We start from the raw sequence: 19767 nt of genomic DNA on the forward strand, positions 1-19767 counted from the left end.
GACGAACTTAATCAATTTGAAAAAAGTAAAGTGTGGACCCTAGTTCCTAGGTCAAGTGATCACACAATTATTGGAACCAAATGGGTGCATAGAAATACGAAAGGTGAGAATGGGGTAGTGACAAGGAATAAGGCAAGACTAATTGCCCAAGTTATAATCAGGAATAGGGAATTGATTTTAATGAATCCTATGCTCCTATTGCTAGGATGGAAGTCATTCGTATGCTACTTGCTTATACCACTTTTAAAAACTTTAAATTATTTCAAATGGATGTTAAAAGCGCTTTTCTAAATTACTATATTAATGAGGAAGTGTATGTAGAACAACCACCCGTTTTTGAAAATCATAAATATCTAGATCATGTATACTGGTTGTCTAAGGCCTTGTATGGATTGAAACAAACTCCTAAAGCTTGGTATGAGAGGCTTAGTGGGTTTCTACTAAAAAATGGGTTTACCCATGGCAAGATTGAGTCTACACTTTTTGTCAAATCCAAAAATGATGATATGCTTATCGTTCAAATTTATGTTGATGATATCATTTTTGGAGCCACTAATGATGAGTTGTGTAATGAGTTTGCCAAATGCATGTAAAGTGAATTTGAAATGAGCATGAAGGGTGAACTTAGTTTCTTTTTAGGGTTTCAAATTAAACAAGCTAAATATGAAACTTTCATATGTCAATCTAAATATGTTAGGGACTTGCTAAAGACATTTAATATGGAAGAAAGTAAAATTTTTGGTACTCCCATGAGTTCTTCTATCAAACTTGATAAAGATGAGCAAGGAATCCCTATTGATGTGAAATTGTATTGTGGCATGATTGGGAGTCTTCTATATCTTACAACTAGTAGGCCTGATATTATGTTTAGTGTGTGCATGTGTGCTAGGTTTTAGGCCGCTCCCAAGGAATCTCATCTATTAGTAGTTAAACGAATGCTTAGGTATCTAGTTTGAACCATAAAGTTAGGATTATGGTATCATAACCATACGACCTTTAAAATTGTTAGTTATACTAATGCTGACTTTACCGGTAGTAAGGTTGATAGGAAGAGTACTAGTGGCACTTGTCACTATTTAGGACAATCTCTCGTTTCTTGGTTCTCAAATAAACAAAACTTAGTTACCTTATCTACAGTCGAAGCAGAATATATTGTGGTTGGAAGCTGTTACGCTCAAACTCTTTATATGAAACAATAAATTATGGATTTTGGGTTGCACTATGATACAATATGATTAAATGTGATAATACTAGTGCAATCAACATTTCAAAGAATCCTATTTCACATTCATGAACTAAACACATTAAGATTAGACATAATTTCTTTCGTGATCATGTGCAGAAAGGAGATGTGGTACTTGAGTTTGTATGCACAAATAAAAATAGGCTGACATTTTAACTAAACCACTTTCAGAAGATAGGTTCATACAAATTAGACGTGAACTAGGTCTCATGCATAGTAGAGATGCTTCTTAGATATTCCATAGTTTGCTTAAACTTAGGGGGAGCTGTCTAATAAGTCCAATGTCTAACAATTAATATAACACTTTGTATGTTTCATTGGTTTGGACTTTATGAAATTAGTTATGTTTTGTAATGCACAATTCTTATATCTATTGCATAATAATGATTCCATTTATGTTTTATGTCTTGATTATACTAGATCTGTTTAAGTTGAGTAGTTGTGGATAAACTGTTAGATCTTAAAACTCAAAACATGTCATTTTTATATAATAATTTTTTGGAAATGTCTTATTATCAAACGGCATACTGTCAAAATTTTTAAAAATTCCCAAACTCATCTTATATACTAATGATTTATACCCACTACCTAAGGCTATTAGTTTCATAGCCCTTTTTGTTGTTGCCAAAGGAGGGAGATCTATAAGAGAAGGCAAAAATTGGGTTGAATTTAACCTAAATGAAAAATTATTTGTATTGGTAAAGTTTTACATTATGCATATTGTTAGGGGGAGCCTTCTAAGGCTATACCCATTTTTTGTACGATGTATTTGTCATCATCAAAAAGGGGGAGAATGTTAATCTTATAGGTCATAGTTGGTTTTGATAATGACAAATACTCAGGTATTTGATGACTTTCAAGTGTATTTGCAGGTTCATTTTAGCATATCAAGTAATGGCATGTGAAAGCAAAGCATGAAGACCTTGAAAAATAATTTCATGTTATAAATTCATTTTATGTAATATGAGTTTGTAATAGTAATTAGGATATAAGGTCTGTAATAATTACATGCATGTCATGCATGATTACGGGTCAAAACTGTATAATTGGGCATCTTAACCCGGGCTTTACGGTTTATATTTTTAATTAAATGTTCAAAATTATCCAATATTTTAATAAAGTGCCAAAATCATCATTCTTGAACTTTATTGCACTATTTATGAAGTTTTGGTAATTTTTTGTCGCAGGAAAATTTTCGGGAACCAAAATCAACACCTGTTTGTATTTCATGCATAACTTTTCCGTCCGAGCTCCGATCGAGACAATTCAAATTTTTCGAAAAAGAGGAAAGGATCATCTACAACTTTCGTGTTTTGATTTTTTTGAGATACGGGCTCCAGAAGAGTCAGATTTGCGACGAACATAGAATGAAAAAAAAGAAAAAATATAATAATCCGGGTCGGGTCTCCTATCCGGATCTGGGTCTAGGGAACCCAATGCCTCCTTTAAATCTCCTTCTCTTCCTCTCCTTGCACAGACAGCCCCGTGAGGGCTCCTTTCTTCCTTCTCCTTCTTCTTTCCCTTTTCTTTTTTCTTTAGCCTTTAGCCTTTCTATTCCCTTTCTCTTGCTCATTCTCCCGTCCTCTTTCTCTGTTTTTTTTCTTTCGTCTTCCTGTTCTTCTTCTCAACTCTCTGTTTTTTTTTCCCTGTCTTCTAATTTCTCTCCTTCCTCCAGCCCCTGTTCCAGCCCGTAGCTGTGTTCCTCCACCGAGCATATTCCTCCACACCAGTCAAGAACCTGAAGAGCCCTCTGCAACTCTGTCGAAGCCCAGCAGCAATCTGCTACCAAGCCGAGACCAGAACATAGCCAAACCCAAGCCTCCTTCTGCTCCACACTCCAGCTTGCAGCAGAACTCCTCTGCGATACCAATCCGGCCAGCCAGCAACACAGCCAGGAAAACTGCAGCAGGCCTCTCGGCCAATTCTCCACCAGCCTCGGCTTTGCTCCAGCCCGGTCTCCACAACCGCCTACTGCAGCCAAGACCCGAAGCCACAGCAGACCACTAGTACCCGACACCAGCAGCAGCAGCCTGCGGCTTCACCAATAGTGACTCCACCGAACAGCAACCCGTGAGCATCCAGCACATCCAGCAACTTCGGCCATTCTCCAGCAACTACCCTCTGTTTTGCTCTCTCTCTCACTCTCATCTTTTCTTTTCTTTTTATATAACTTTTGGGTAGTTGAATAAGTATTATTTGTTATCTTTTGAAGATTACTTAAAGTTTTAATTTTGAATATTGTGTTAGTTGGATAACTGTTAAATATTAATTCTTTTTGGGTTATTTGAAATTTTGAATTGCGAATGTTATTTAAAGTGTTTTTATTATGGTCGTATTCATTTATTTTCTTAGATACAAATTAGTGGTATATTTAGCTCGCAGTAGTTAATTTTTGGTTCTTTTTGAAGCTCAGTTTAATTAGGGTCGGGTTGATTAAAGTTTGTATTTTTTTTAGTTGTGTTTCGTTATCGTTCAAGCTTAAATTTTTTTTTTTATGTGCTTGCATTTTGATTCAAAGTTGTCATTCGATTAAAAGTGTTTTTTTTTGTAGTGTGCGTGTGTTTGATTAAGTTTTAATTGCGTGTTCTAATTCTGTGTTCAAAGTTGACATTTTTAATTAGTGTGTGTTTGATGTCCCTTAGGTAGATTAGAATTTCTATTTTTATTGTTTACTTTAATGCCAGCTAGGTCTAGGGTTTTAATTCGTGTGTGTTTGTCTAATTTATCAAAAGAAATCCCAACAATCTTGAATTCCCCGAATCTAAACTAAGTTCAGTACATTTTTATTTTCGATTGGGAGAACGTGAAATTGAGATTAAACGCATTCCCTGAGGAGACGATCTAGTCCTTGGGCTTAATATTACACGACAGAACTCCTATACTTGGGATAGCTCTCGAGCTGCTCATTTTTCGAGTGAGTCAATGCATATAGGATATACTATAAGCTCAGTAAGACACTACTGAGACTTTAGGTCCCAACAAAAATGCATAATCACTCCCCATAATATCTTGCTCAATTAGGGGATCAAATTGAAATGGGTTGAACATAATAGGCATAAAATGAGAGAGGTCGGGCGACCAAACCCCAAGTGTTCATATCACCTCAGGCGCCTGAACCATTGGGATGTCAACGGTTTGACTAGGCTTTGGGCGACTGAACCTAAAATAACTCTATCTTCCCCTGGGTGACTAAACCCTTAAAAAGTAAATTTTCACCAACTCGGGCTGCCGAACTTTTTAGTTCAAAATAGGCCTCTGGCAACTAAATCCCTCTGTTTGGTTAACCAAATGTATTTTCAAGCACCTAAACTACACGCCAAAACTTTCTAACTTTTTTTCAGCCAACCGAGTTTAATTTCGGGCACCTAAAGCATTTAAAAAGCCTTTTCAATTAAGTCTATTCGGGCGACCGAACTGAAGTTCAGCCACCCAAATCTTCTCAGGTTACTTAATTATTTACTGAGGTTAAAAAGGTTAAACTGGGTTAAATGTCCTAATGTGTTTTAAAACTTTCCTAATACTACCCAACATGTCCTAAACAGTCATAATTTGACATCGGTCTATATATATGGGTCCATTTATGTGGATTAGCAATTAATTAAGAAAATCATTAGCAAAAATTCCTCTCTATTTTCAAAATCTTACCTTGCCCAAATACTCTCAAATCCTTATTCATTTGATATATCTTAGTAGTGTGAGAGCTTATTGATTGTGCTTATGATTACTAGATATTGCTAATACTCCTATAGTGTTGATTGATTATTTGATATTGATTTTGGGGAGTTTGGCTAAAATTTATCTCACAGATTTGAATTTTATAAATCTTGTGTTGGGATAAACTAGTAAGCTTAAGGATCTTTGCATTATCATTGTGAGATTCCTATAGCTTTGTTTTTGTTGTGCAAAAATATTTCCTACAAGCTACAATATTTTCAAACTACTCTTGTGCTTATTGTATTGAAGGAAAATCTTTTAAGCTAGTTTGATTATCTGATTAGCAACTTTGAAACCCTGATTTGTTATTGATATTTGATATAACTTGTTTCAAAGATATAGTTTGATTAGAACACTCTTGAACATTTTGGTGATCATATCTTATTGAGTGTTATTTGCACAATTATTCACATCACTAAGATTACATTTTCTATACTGTTGATGTGCTTGTGATTGATTACATTTGGTACATATCTGCTTTACTGAGAAGCATAATCATTGTACCTTGTCATATTGTGAAAATACTATTGTATTCTAGGCGTGGCCTAAGGGGGCGGTAATCCAGCCTGATAAGGATTGTCTGTAAAGGTTGAGGTCGGCCCTATGCTAATTGACCTGGTTGTTTAGGTGCCGCTCCACCTATTAAGTGAGCCTTATAGTGTTAATCCTTGTACTTGTTAGCCAAGGCGGGGACGTAGGTAGTTTGCCGAACCTCGATATCATTTTTGAGTGTCATCTCTTATTTACCATTTCTTGGTGCATGCTTGGTTAATTTCATTGTGCAATTTAATTTACCCTGCATATTTAAATTAATTTAATTTATCCGCATTAGATTGACCATAAGGTTGTGTAATACTATTGTTAGGGGATTTACCTAGGGCATTACTTTTTGAAAATACCAATTCACCCTCCCTATTGGGTTTACGGTAAAGCTAACAATGTCCACTGTCCTTTTCACATGGTTTGCGTGGAGAATGTCCATACCAAACTCTTCCTACATAGGTAATATAATTAGAATGTTAGACGGTTGTTTGGCTAATATATTAAAAGTAAGAAAAAAAGGTTCAAGATTACTTTCCAAGATACGTATGTAAAGAACCATGCACTGCACCTCAGTCACCTGCGGCCAACTGAAGGTGGTGACTGGAGCATACTGTTGGCATATAATGCTGATCTCCCATGTCCACACTAGCCACCAATCATCAAGCGGCGTTGTGAAGCCTAGAGGAATGTCGATCCGAATTTGCTGCCCCGTCCTCTCCAGGTGCTTCTTAAGCACTGTGTTCTTCACCACACCACAACCTAACCTCACTATTGATGTCAATGCTAAAAGAAGAGTTAAATTAAAAACAATATTTTAATCATACACGTGAATAACCATCAATAGTTTAAATCTAAATAAATTAATAACCTTACCAAAGTTGCTCATCATGGTGGGCAACTCACCTTGCGTTTCATTCCCAACTGTGGTCTCCATGCATGGCCGAGGTCCTGATGGCTCAAACAATGATGATGTTGCATCAGGACCGACGTGCTCCACTGGTCTCGAGGATGTCATATCATCCTCATGCGATGATGTCATCAAAAGCCTAGAAGGAAGTCGGCCACGACGACCTCTTAGTACCATGTCTACAAAATATTAGACAAGTATATATAAGAAGTACGAATATTAGATGGATGCATAATAAATATATTTTTAGTTATTTACACATGAGAGATATATGGTGACAACATAACATGCTTGCCCCCTATACGTCCTCAATATCGGTATCATCCTCACTTTCTAAAGTGTCTTCCTCTTCACTACAGTACTCGACCCCTGTTTCATCTTCCCCATCAATTTCCTCATCGTCGATGAGGTGAACGTCTACAAAAGGTTCAATTGTAATGTCAGCAGTCCCTACGTATTCGGCTATGGAACCTACCCTATTCAATGGTATAGGATCGGCCCCTTCTTCAACAATAGTGAAAGTAGATTGCGCTGCTGCACTAACAAATGCCTCAACTTCTTGGAATGCAGCCTTACTGGCACTCTTCTCCCCATCTACAACTTTTCTAATAGCAGATAAACTTCAGGGAGGAATCTTTTTGGTCACATGCCATTCACCTTTCAATTTTGTGTGTTTAAGGTAAAACACTTGTTCTGCCTGCGTCGCTAGCACAAAAAGGTCATTTTGACACCATGTCTTGCTAAAATTGACAATGGTAAAGTAGACATTTGTGTTTATCCTAGTCTTTTTATTGCCAATGTCTCACCAGGTACACTTGAATAGGTGGACGAGTCTGTTGGCTCTATAGTTAAGCTCTATAATGTCATCCAAGACACCAAAGTAGTCAATTTATTCATCTCCTTCTGTGCCTAGCACCGCAACCCCACAATTTTGGGTTCTTCTATTTACTTCGAGGGACTTTGTATGAAATCGTAACCCATTGACAATGCAACCACTGTAGCAGTTAACTCGTTGATCGGGGCCACATGCCAACGCATACAAATCTTTACTTTTCGTTGGTTCTTTATTGTAATACATGACTTTCATCTATTAAATAAACATGAGTTTACATGAGTAAATCGTCAATATTGAAAATGTATATTGCTTCGTACTCACACAGTATTTGTTACTTACACGGCTCCCAAACTAATTGACAAATTCATTCTTATGTCTTTTGTCAATATTCCTTTCATTTTAGACCAGAAGTTTAGCTTTATGTTCGCTATATTCAACAATAGTACATGGTACTGTCAACTAAGTATATAAATATGCATATGTAAATACAATGCAAAGTAAGGAGTTTTGAACCACGAACTCAATATATGAAATAGTTTCATCACAATTATTGAGGACGTAAAAATGGGTCTTTTGTAGGTCATCCATATCGATGAAATCGTAAACCCATGCATTGAATGGCTGAACATTTTCTCGAAATATAGAGCTCCTCGGTTCTTCATCTTTGGCATTAATAACATGAACATACAGCATTTTGCTCCTCATGAGCGAACCTTGTGTCAATATCATGTAGATACATTGAGCAAAATACAAGACATTCACACTCAAAGTATGCCTCAATGATTGAACCTTCCGGCCGTGCCTTATTGCGCACATACCCCTTCAAAGTGGATAAGAACATGTGCATTTTACATAACATTATTGACTTGTAGACAAAAAAAAAAAAGAAAAAAAAAAGAGAAAATCACGTGACCATTATAGAAAAACTTTATAATTTACCTCCCAATATGATGCATCCTACGATATTGGATCTATCCTCCAATTATGGCCTCCCTTGGTAAATGGATGGTTAGGTAGACTATAACATCGAAGAATGCTCGCGAAAATATTTTCTCCATCTTGCATAGTATGATCACAATGTCATCCTCTAACCGTTCAAGTACGTTTACGATCAATTTTTTGGAGCACAAACGTCAAAAATAAATCCCCAGCTCAATCAGTACCGAGCAAACATCTTCGGTCAAGTGTCCATGAACGAAAACGGATAGAACCCGTTGTAGAAGGACGTGCCAGTCATGACTTTTCATTCCTAACATCTTCCCTTCCTTCGTGTTTATGCATCAAGCTATGTTCGATGGATATCCATTAGGGAACTTCACTGATTTCAACCATTCGAGAATTTATTCTTCTCATCCTTCAAAAATGTGTAACAAGCTGATAGCATGAGAAGTTTGTCCCCATCACAAAACAGGTGCAACTCAGGCGATATTCCCATATCTTTCATATCTCGGCGAGCATTTGCAGTGTCCTTTGTCTTCCCATTTATATCCAACAAAGTACAAATGACATTCTCACAAATGTTCTTTTTGATGTGCATAACATCCAAGTTGTGGCATAATAGAAGATCTTTCTAGTGTGGCAACTCGAAGAAAATGCGTCTCTTTGTCCAATTCAATTCCCACTCAGCATGTTTTCTTTTTCTACTCTTTGGTGGTTTCCCAAATTTCACTTCTCGAATCAACCTGAGTTGGTTTAATATCTCTTCCCCACTTAGTCGCTTTGCCTGCAACCTTCGTTCAGGTTTTCCATTAAAACTTTTGAAGCCACGAGTCCTCCAAGGATGTCCAGGTCGTAGAAAACAATGATGACACATAAAACATAACTTGTATCCATACTTCAAGGATAAGGACCCAACATCCTTATTACATACTCGGCATGTTAGGTAACCTTTTGTGCTCCAACTCGACAGGTTGCCGTAAGTGGGGAAATCATTAATTGTCCACAACACTGCAGCATGCATCCGAAATGTTGTTCCAGTTTTTACATCGAATGTCTCCACTCCTTTTTTCCCATAGTTCTTTCAACTCGTCAATTAACAGTTTAGTATGTGCATTTTCTTAACAACCCATTAAATTTTGTAAAATAATTTTTATTTTTTATTTTTAATTTTTTTAAAGATTATAAAAATATCAATTCATTTATTTTTTTAGTTTTCTAAAATTTGTGTTGAAATAGTAGAAAATAAAAGATTTTTTTAATTGCGTAAAATATTTTTATTTTTCATTTCTAAATCCCCAAATAATTATAAAAACACGTGCTATTTTATAATTTTTAGAAAAATTATAGAAGAAATTAGAAATCTAAAAAGTAATAATGAAAATATGTTTTTTAAACTTTAAGACTACAAATTTACAAAATTGAAAAGCCATGTCACATTTTTGTAATTATTTATATAATTGAAAATAAAAGAAAAAATTATCTACAAGTGAATAGTGCAAAAACAATTTTATTGCTTTTTAAAAATATTTCCAAACTAACTGAAAAATAATTGATTTCTCTTTTGGAAAACTAAGGGCCCATTTTAGTTATGGAAAAAAATATTTCATTTTCCAAACAATTATAAAGATTTTAACCTATTTTTAATTTTTCAAAATTGAAAACCAACATCAAACTGATACCATCGATTTTTTTTTTTTCATAACAGTTAATATGGTTATTGGATTTGATTCAGTGTCTAACCAACAACCCACATGGCAAACAAAAACAAAGGCCCAAACTTCTACTCATATATATAATACATGCCTAGCATAACTTACTACATATTGCAAGCTTAGCCCACTAATGAGCAAGCTCACAAGAAGGGTACAGAGGAGTGTGGGATGCCTCCCGAGGCTTTGGGTTTTAAAGGAAACCAAGGGTTAATAAACATCTCCCTAGTCCCAACTCCAAGTTTGATGACAAAAGACACTTACAAATGATCTTCTTACAATACAAATACACCTAAAATAGTGTGTATATAAAGTTCCTCGGAGGTTTCTTTTCAAATCCCAACCAATTTAACATCTATTATTCAAAATTTAAAAGTTTGCGCTAGATTCCTGAGTCAAATCGTCGACAAATTGGATCAAACCGTCGACGGTTTCGAATAGTACGCAACTTGTCCGAATTATGGTGTCAAACCGTCAATGGTTTGACCAAAATATTAACGATTTCTCTGCTGCTGCTCAACACTTATGATTTTCCACCATATCTTCTTCCTTATACATGCATCCCATTAAGTATATGACCAACATATTATAACAAAAACATGTAAAGTCCTATTTCCAAACATGTACATAGAAAAGAATAGATATTCCTTTGAAAAAAATTCTAAAAAAATATTATTCGTTATTTATTTTTTATTATGAATTCATACCCAAGTTTCACATGCATTTTTATTTGTTTCACTGTAACAATATTTTTTTATATAATTAATTATAACTTATTGTTACAAGTTTATTTTTAAAAATAGACATTTAGAATCAAACAAGAAAAATATTTTAATGAATCTAACCTTATTTAATATCTTAAATGGCCACCATGTCAAATGTTTGAAGTGCATGGAAATTAGAACATCTAAAGAAGACATGACAATTGTTAGGATTTCAATTATCAATACCAAAAAAGTCTATATGTAGGCTTAATATACATTGGTGAACACCCTTCATGTGAAATTCTCAATGGTCTCTCCCTCACTTGTGATTTTCAACCACTCATCTTGGAAGGGAGTCATTCTTGATTACGGAGTATCATGCAACCAACTATGAGTCATTGTTTAATCATAGAAAAGGATGTGAAATCAAACCATGGGAGTTAACTTAGCATTGCTCCTCTTTCACCTATCTACATTTGCAAGAACGCATGCATGAATGCTCGAGCCCAACTCAAAATCCCCCTCTCGAGTGCAAATCATTTCGACTTTGATACCACTTGTTAGCACTGGATGAGTCTTCATGGGGATTTGATATATATGGATGAATACCAACTTGATCGGAAAATTGAAATCTATTGGGTTTTGAATCCAATCATGTATATAAGAACCCATTAACTACTTAATTTTTTCAATGTGAAACAAATTCAGAAGTGAAATTCTTAACAATAATGATTAGAATATGAGAGTTTCATGTTGAAGGCATCAAATTTGATATTTGGGAAGGGTGGTTAGAAGTCGGTGGACTTCAAGAGGGCAGAAAGAAAAGAGTGAGAGATCACCATTCCAGAAAATGGCTAAATGTGCAAACACGCATGACTTGTATATTAGTGTTACAAGTACAGCCAAAGAGAACTATGGCAAGCACACAGATGCCCATACAGAACCTCAGATTTATCACCAAAACAAACACCTCCCAGCTCCAAACTCAAAATCTCAAGTAGCTATTCCACCATTGAACCACCATTTTCAGTTATTGCTGAAAGACATTCGCCGCTTATGAGCTTCTGTTGGCAACTTCACATCAGTGGCCAACCCAACAGCCTGAAGAACCCTTACCATGTACCAGGTCATGTCAACCTGCCACCATTCCAGACCATGCCGAGCTGAGTACTCAAAAGCATGGTGATTGTTGTGCCATCCCTCCCCGAACGCAAGCAATGCAACCCACCTGCCAATACCACATTCAGCTCGTGTAACATAATTGAATGAAAGACATTAGCAAATGAAGTGATACATTCAATTTTTTATTCCAATTCTGCATACCAAATATACAATGAATTCAATTCACAACTCACAGCTTCCTATGCAAGACAGAAATTCACAGGCCCAGTTTGATCCACAAATTTCAAGGAGTGGTATTTAGAGAAAGTTAAAATTACCAATTGTTCTTGGAGAGATCACCAGTGTTCCATGCCTGCTTTCCCCAGATGTGGGTGGCAGAGTTCACTAGCCAAGTAATGTGGTACACCCACACAATCCTCACTCCCTGCAGTCATTGGGAACACAACATTCATGCTTAAATTAAGCTGGTTAATTAGTGTCTACAAAATTTTCCACTTGCTGATTCCCATATATATGTAATTTCTCAATAGGCAATGTTGGCAAACACACCATTTGACTGTCAAGATATTGATAACAGATTAAAACGAAATAACAAGGACAATGGAAGAAATTAAGGACTGCTACATCAAAAACTTTTAACCCAACTCAGAGTCTTTTTGCCAGAAAAACTTGAGATTTCACACAACCAAGAAAATATGAATTCTACTGTCTTTATGATATGTTTTTGGAGCATGAATTGCAGATTTTTGAATTTGTATAGATCTGGAACAGACTAGATATAATTTTGTAATGCATTTTGTTTGAGTGAGACATAAATCCAAATCGAAGGTCTAAACTCCAAGCTCCTGATTGAATGTTGAGAAATCGTCGAAGGCCTAAATATAGCAAACTGTAATTATAGTAATTTTATAGAATTAGTTACCACATTCTACACTTCACATTATAGCCATTCCTTTTCAAGTAAAAATTATCGAAAAAACAACATAGTCCTCATAGCATAACCGTGGTCCATATCTGAAAGTCCCAAATCTTATCATCAACTACCAATAAAAAAGAGAGCTGTTTAATCTACTGGATGAACCATTGTCAGAGTAGGAGGGGGTCCACTAGCATTAAGATTTTGAATGATTTAAGGACAGGGACGCTGAGAAAGTACACTGATGGACTGAAGATTTCCTAGCAGTTAAAATCAATGAGGTTAAGTTCAATAATATGATATTATGGATATAGAGAGGAAACAAGAAAAGAGTTACCGATGGCGAGTTGCAACGACAGGATATTTCTTGCTTACCATTCCCCACACAACGAAGGGAAATCCTCCTAGTGCGCAGAGCAGAGCCCCAAAAGCAATTGGATGAACTATGTAAGTGCTTTGAACAAACCTGTAAAAGGGCTGCTTTTGCAAATCTCCAACATTGCTGGTTCCCCCACACTGCAAAGTGTTGCATAAAAGCAATATCCAACAATGAGAGAGAGAGAGAGAGAGAGAGAGAGAGAGAGAGAGAGAGAGAGAGAGAGAGATTCATACCCTTTCAATTACAGTACTGGTATCAAAAAGCCAATTCATGTGACTCAACCAGAATCCTTCGATGGGGCTATGTGGATCTTTCTCAGAATCACAAAACTGGTGGTGGTATCTATGTGTACTCACCCAATCAATTGGATTTCCCTGAAACATGCAAAGGGAAAATTCATAAAATGGACCATCAAGAGCAAACCCAATAAAAAGCAAGTGCAGTTGATCAAATATTTACGTATGTATATATACCCACCTGAAGAGCCTGAACACCGCAATAAGCAAAAAAGTACTCGAGCCATTTGGGAAGCTTGAAACTCCTGTGCGAAAGATTTCGATGAAAAGAGAGAGTAATGCCCAGTAAACCAGTTATCGCATAAAGCCCCACGGAGACCCAAAGCGCCGGCCAGCTGAAGGTCACCGGCGCGAATAAACACAGAAGGTGGAGGAGCACAACAATAGCCGCCGTACCCACATCCAAGGAATTCCATTTCCGGCCCCAAAACACGTTCCTCGGCCGCTTCACTACAACATCGGATAACAGAATCCGGGCGAAATTTGCTTCGTCTCTGTCATTCGCCGAGGGCGGCACTTCCAAGGTTTCCGCCGGCGGCGGAGCTCCCAATGTCGTCGCCTCAACATCGCCGGCCGATGCCCTTTTTCTATAATCCCCTGTCCGTCGGCAGCGACTTGTGGGGAGAAAAGGTTGATCGATCCGTGAAACGAAATGCTTGGAATTTAGGCGCTTAAAGGAGATGGGTATTTCCGAAAATAAGCGAATTGTTGGTGGTTTTAGCTTATTCGGCGTGCGGAGGAGAGGCGAGGATGGGTGAGCTCTAGGGTTGGTAGGTGACGCTAGCAAGGCCATTAACGGAGCTTCTTTGTGCAGGGCAGAGGCCGTCTCCTTCCCTCGGTCTTCTCCTCCTTCGGTTTGGTAAATCAATAATAACAAAAAGGACTTTAAATGGGAAGAGAGAAGAAGGGGTTGTACAAGTGGGTCAATCACATGAGAGAGAGAGAGAGAGAGAGAGAGAGAGAGAGAGAGAGATATGTATGGTCGGACTTGGATTGTACCCGGCGGGGACTGACCTAAGAACTCTTAAATGCACATTGTAGGCTTTCTCTTTATTTTTATTACATATTTCTGCAAGTCTGTTTCTACGACTCTCTCATCGACGCCTCTCGCGTTTTCTGGCTCTCTCGACCTCTTTTTTCCTCCCTCTCCCTGGCTGCATTTGGTTTCTTTCGCTTAGCCAATTTACGAAGTAGCCTCTGTCTGAATCTATATCTCAAATGTCTGCTTATAGCCAGCGATTTCGTGGAGCGGAGAGATTGTGAATAATGGGGCGTCGACATCTTCAATCCTCGCATCATCTACCCACCCTGTGAGTTCCTTTTTACTACTGCAAATATCATACATTGTATTCTGGTGTTCCTCGTTTTTCACTTCGCGTGCAGTTGACTGAAACTATTTATGAGGCTTTAAAATGTGGATTACATGAAGGATTAGGGGAAGGGGAAAAAAAAAAAAAAAACGCATGAAACTGCAGCCTCTGGCAAGTTCTTGAGCATTCTTTCCCTAGTTTCATTGCTGAGAAAGCCGAGTTGGTGGAAGTAAAACTACAGAAAAAAAAAAAAAAAGGGAAATTTGAGAATTTCTGTATCCTGAACTTTATGTTGCCTCAATTTGATCAATGTGGAAATCCAATTATTCGATTTTTTCACTAATATATTTTGATCTGTTCAAGACGTGGTATGCCGATGAGTTGTTTGTGGAAGGTACCGAATGAAGAAAAAAACGTTAATTTGTTCTGTTGAATGTGAATAGTCTGATTCCTCCTGTAGAGTTATTTTACTGTACAATCAACTTTCCATTCTTTTATTTTATATCAAATTTGGTTGTTTTTAATTTGTGCAATTTTGTTGTTCAGTTGTTTTCTCACTAGTAGGGTGAACCCAAGTATGCATGAAGTTAAATGTGCTAATCCTCAATGACCCCTATTGCAATATACAGGATATGGTTTGTAATTGGCTCCATTAAATATCACAATCAGCCTATATTCCCATTAAAGCTTATACACAGGTATTGAGCACATTATTCCTGCCTTAAAACTGATTGAAGAATAGCATATGCATTTCATAGATGTCTCAAATGTACCTAGTAATTTTGCGAGTGCCTACTGTCTCCCTGCCTCAATATCTTCCATAAAAGAGGAATGTTGTTAAGAATAGTTGGCAAGTTAGTACTGCTGCTCTTGCAACAACTCCACTGGTGGAAATCAAGGAAGCATGTCTCCATCTACTCTGATCATTTGCATTTAACAGTGTGTCATGGTTCATTCGCATATATGTATTGTTGGTAGGATATGGCTTCCATTCTCTTCTAAAAGTTTGTGTTCATTTAAAATGGGAGAGTAGAAAAATTTATGGCACTTCTGGTTACAGTTTACAGTTTGCATGCTGATTCAAAAATTGCTGAGGTTCAAATTTGTTGTGTTGTAATTTCCTGGCTTCCTTTTTCTAGGTTTAAGCTTCCTACATGGTGAAGTCTGCACTTGGAAGGACTCCTGTCTACTGCCTACTGGAAAACCATGAGGACCGTCTACACCTGTAAGTTCGGCCCTGCTGCTAACTCTAAGAACATGTGCACACAGGGTTTTTACCTCATTGATATTTCCGTTAATAATGAATCAAACTTCAAACTTATTTTGGGTAGAAGCTGAGAAGATCTGTACAATCTTGCTATGAACAAACTCGTTCCCACTGAAGATTCTGGGGTTGCTTCAATTGAATTTTTTCCCATATGAAACTTTCTGATGATTTTGCAATTACTGTAGCCATTGAAAAAGAACAGATGCACAATAATCAGAAGACAAAAGCAGAATATGGATCATGTTAAAATATACAAGTAAATATCTAATTTTATTTTTGTTATATATTGATTTATTTACTAAATGGGCTTAGATTTTAGTGGCATGGGTAGCCAAAAGGAATGTCAAACAGGATCAATTCTTCCTCCCACGTTTCCTCGGTCCTCCAGTTGAAGATAAGGTGAGATCTGAAGCTCTTACTTTGGTTCAAGTAACCGGCTAACTCTGGTGCCCCTGTTGATACATCGCTGCTTTTTCTTGTTGTATTTTAAGCTTTTGCTGCTGCTCTGTTTTCGGGTTTTATTCTCCTTGTGTAATAAAACGGGCTTGGATCAACGGTAAGGTTGCTTCTTTGTGATCAACTGGTCACGGGTTCGAGGCCAAAGAAATAGCTCCTCGACATAAAGGTATGAACCATCGGAAAGATATTACTAGTAACTCGTAATGCTAAAAATAAGAGATCTTAATGATAGGTTTAATCATAAAAAGAAAATAAAAAATTCGTTTTTCTCTCCTTCTCTTGTTTCCTTCATAGCTTCTAATACATTATTTTCAAATTAGTTTTGCAGAGAAATCTTCAAATTTGCTATCTGTAGATTTTTAGTGGTTTTGTTGCATCCTTTTGCATCATTTTCATGCAGCAAACTCATTCTACTGAGAGCGAATATCACCTTAAAGATAGTGAATTACTTATGCCTTAAAGCCATTTGTTCTCCTAGCACCCTATTGCCCTAATAGTTTCCTCGACCACCCATTTTTTAGTATTCTAGGCCACAAAAAATTTATAACAACTCAACTCTCTAGTTGGTTTTTTTTTTTGGTCAACCTCATTTTCCACTAGGATTTTGTAGCATTTGCTTCTTTTCAACCATTTCTTCAGCCACATTTTTCTACTATTGTTTTCTTACCACTCCTCTTCTTTATTCATCCATTAAAAGAGTTAACAAGATAGAATAAACTCGGGAAGAAAAGGCTAGATGGTTATTTGGTATCAATGTGGGGAAAAAAAAGAAGATATATATATATATATATATGGAAAGAATAATAATAAAAGAAAAAACTGAAAATAAGACACTCTTTCAAATCGATGAAGAGCAATCAATAAACATTGCATGCAAGGCAGTTTGAGCAATGTAATGAAACGATGGATGAGCAGGCAAAGCACTAAGCAGCTAAGGATAACTCCTCATTTTCAAGCTTAACAAATAAAGTAGGGAATTGTAGACGGTTACTCCTTGAAATTGCATTTGGTTACATGGCATGCCATCAGACAAGGGAAGTGTGTGGTGGCTGGCTTAATAGGGTTCCAATAAGATAAATTGTTAAGAGTGATGAGTTGAGATGGGGCCTTTATATATGTTGGATGGCAAATTGAACGTGCTTACTTGGCCTTTGAACACTCACTATCCTCCATGTAATGATGCCATTGTAGAAACCTTAAATTGTGTGGGCTTATATGATAAATAAATAAATAAATAAAATTTTATTCTTTTGTCAAAAAAAAAAGGAAAAAAGAAATATAGATAAATGAAAAATATAAAGAAATGAATTTTACATAAAAAAAATATTTAAAAAATAAAAATTAAAATAAATAGGAGAAAAAGCAAGAGATGTGCTAGTAATCTCCAGTTGCAATTTGAACCTGCGAAGAGAGAAAGGAGAAATTAAACATGTGCAAAAATAAAAAGTAAAAATTGAATTTTGATTACTTAAACGAGTAATTTGTTTTAAAATTTGATTGAGCAATCAAAAATTGATTGCTCAATCAAATTCAATTCAAATTACTCATTCAAGCCAATAAATAGAGGCTTCTGAAGTGAGGGAAGGACACACAGGGATAGATTCATGCAAGGATACATCCATAGAGAGACAAGCATATGGGGCAATTGAGAGTGAAGAGTAGAGAGTTCTCAAAAAGTTGATATTGAAGAATTCGAGAGGCTGTAGAGAGAATTCAAGAGTTAAGATTTGGAGCTTGAGGGTTGCTAAAGGTCAAAATTTGGGGTCAAAGATCTCAAACAAAACCAAAGGAAAGTGAAAAGACTGAAGGAGCTTGAAGATTAAAGGTTTGTTTTGTTTTGACTTTTGTTTTGTTTTTCATGCTCAATTCGGTAATATGAAAATGTTTTGAAAATGACCTGATAAACTAGAACCAATCTATGGACCCGACCCATTAAATCGGATCCGTTGACCTTATCCACTAAACCGGGTCCATTGACCCGACCCATTTCAGCTATGGTCTCAAAGACCAGAGACTCGAGTCTAATTTGGACCTAGGTCCATTAAGCCTTTTTTTTTTTTTTTTGCTTTCAAGCCAAAGCCCAAATGGGTCAAGACAGGGTTAAGGGCCTAAGGTGCAATTTCAAAAGAGGATTGGGCCAAGCCCAAATTTGTCTTCAAATAAAAGAGGTCAAGCCCAAATTTGTTTTAAAATAAGAATAAGTCAAGCCCAAAGCCTAAGTTGCAAAGCCCCATTGGCCCTCAGCCTAATCCTGGGATGAGCCTAAACATTCCTTAACCATGAGTCAGGCCCAATTGGACCTAACTTAAACAAGCCTAAAGCCTAGTTCAATTTTTTGTCTCCTAAGCCCAATTGGCTCGAGCTCATTCTATAAAGTTTAAATTGTACCAATTTGAGCCCAAAACTGAATACCAAAATATTCAGCCCAATTTGTTTAACCTCAATTAATTGGACTTAAACTGGAATCTAGTATCAGTTGTTTGCCTCCAAGGAAAATTTGGGAAATTTTTTTTTGTGAAAATCCAAGCAAAATTGGAGATAAGGGAAAGTAAGAATGCTTATTTTTTCTCGTGTTTGATAATCTAAGCTTGTTAGCCCTTCTCCCTTATTTTGGTTCGAATTTGCAAAATAACAAAATGAAATGAGATAAAAAAAAAAGAGTGCAAGATCTAGAAGAAAAGAAAGAGAGCGAGGAAGAAGGAAAAAGAGGGAGGATTAGAGAACAAATAGGGAAGGAAGGGAAAGAAAGAATGAGATAAGAGGAGAAGAAAAGAAAATAAAATTAGAAAGAGAGAAAGGGAAAGGAGTTGCGAAGGATAGAGGGAGAGGAGGAAAAGAAGAGGAGAGAGGAAAAAAAAATGGCGAAAATGTGGAAAGAGAGAATGAACATTTTTTATATGAAAGTAGCGGGAAACATGTCACATTCGTAACATGACATGTGTCACAACAGGGATGAAGTATTTAAAAGGGCAATGTGACGCGATTTAGACTGTTTGATCTATGTTTTCTCTAGATGGTTTGATTGTTGTTACATTAGCAATTTATGTCAAGTATCCCGAACCACTTAGGAGATGATACGTGGTAGGGTGACATCATGCTAATGTTACCCTGTCACAGATTTTCTTTTTCTTTTTTTTTTCTTTTAAAAAAGGGAGAACCAAAAGTTGCCAAGTGGCAGTTTTTTTTTTTTAAAGGAAGACTTGGAAGTCGCCATGTGGCAAGTGCTAACATCACCCTGCTAAAGCGAAAATTAAAAAAAAATAAAAATATAATAAATAAAAAGTTGTTACGTGTCACCACTATGAGTGGGCACATGGCCCACTAAACTGAATCAATTGACCTAGTCAAATCGGTTGAATCGATTTATTTTCCTGAACTATTGGCTTTAATTAATTTATTTTATTTTTAAAATTTTTAATTTATT

The 19767-nt window shown here is 36.5% G+C and overlaps 1 protein-coding gene and 1 long non-coding RNA gene across 3 annotated transcripts; one reads left to right on the top strand and one right to left on the bottom strand.

Annotated features, from left to right (window-relative positions):
- Positions 1–11453: 11453 nt before the first annotated feature.
- Positions 11454–14324, bottom strand: LOC131158790 (palmitoyl-monogalactosyldiacylglycerol delta-7 desaturase, chloroplastic-like). Its single transcript, XM_058113658.1, has 5 exons — positions 13489–14324; positions 13245–13385; positions 13008–13148; positions 12034–12140; positions 11454–11822 (listed from the first exon to the last, which is right to left on the bottom strand). Exons 1-5 carry the CDS (start codon positions 14098–14100, stop codon positions 11621–11623), a joined length of 1203 nt encoding a protein of 400 aa, XP_057969641.1. The 5' UTR covers positions 14101–14324; the 3' UTR covers positions 11454–11620.
- Positions 14010–16028, top strand: LOC131158791 (uncharacterized). 2 transcript variants are annotated; one of them, XR_009137507.1, is made up of 3 exons: positions 14228–14617; positions 15247–15315; positions 15757–16028. It is a non-coding gene; the product is annotated as an uncharacterized LOC131158791 (long non-coding RNA). The 2 variants fall into 2 exon arrangements; XR_009137508.1 differs by lacking the exon at positions 15247–15315 and having other exon boundaries at positions 14010–14617.
- The last annotated feature ends 3739 nt before the right edge of the window (positions 16029–19767 follow it).

The sequence above is a fragment of the Malania oleifera genome, chromosome 6 (assembly GCF_029873635.1).
Source record: "Malania oleifera isolate guangnan ecotype guangnan chromosome 6, ASM2987363v1, whole genome shotgun sequence".
Taxonomy (NCBI): Eukaryota; Viridiplantae; Streptophyta; class Magnoliopsida; order Santalales; family Ximeniaceae; genus Malania; species Malania oleifera.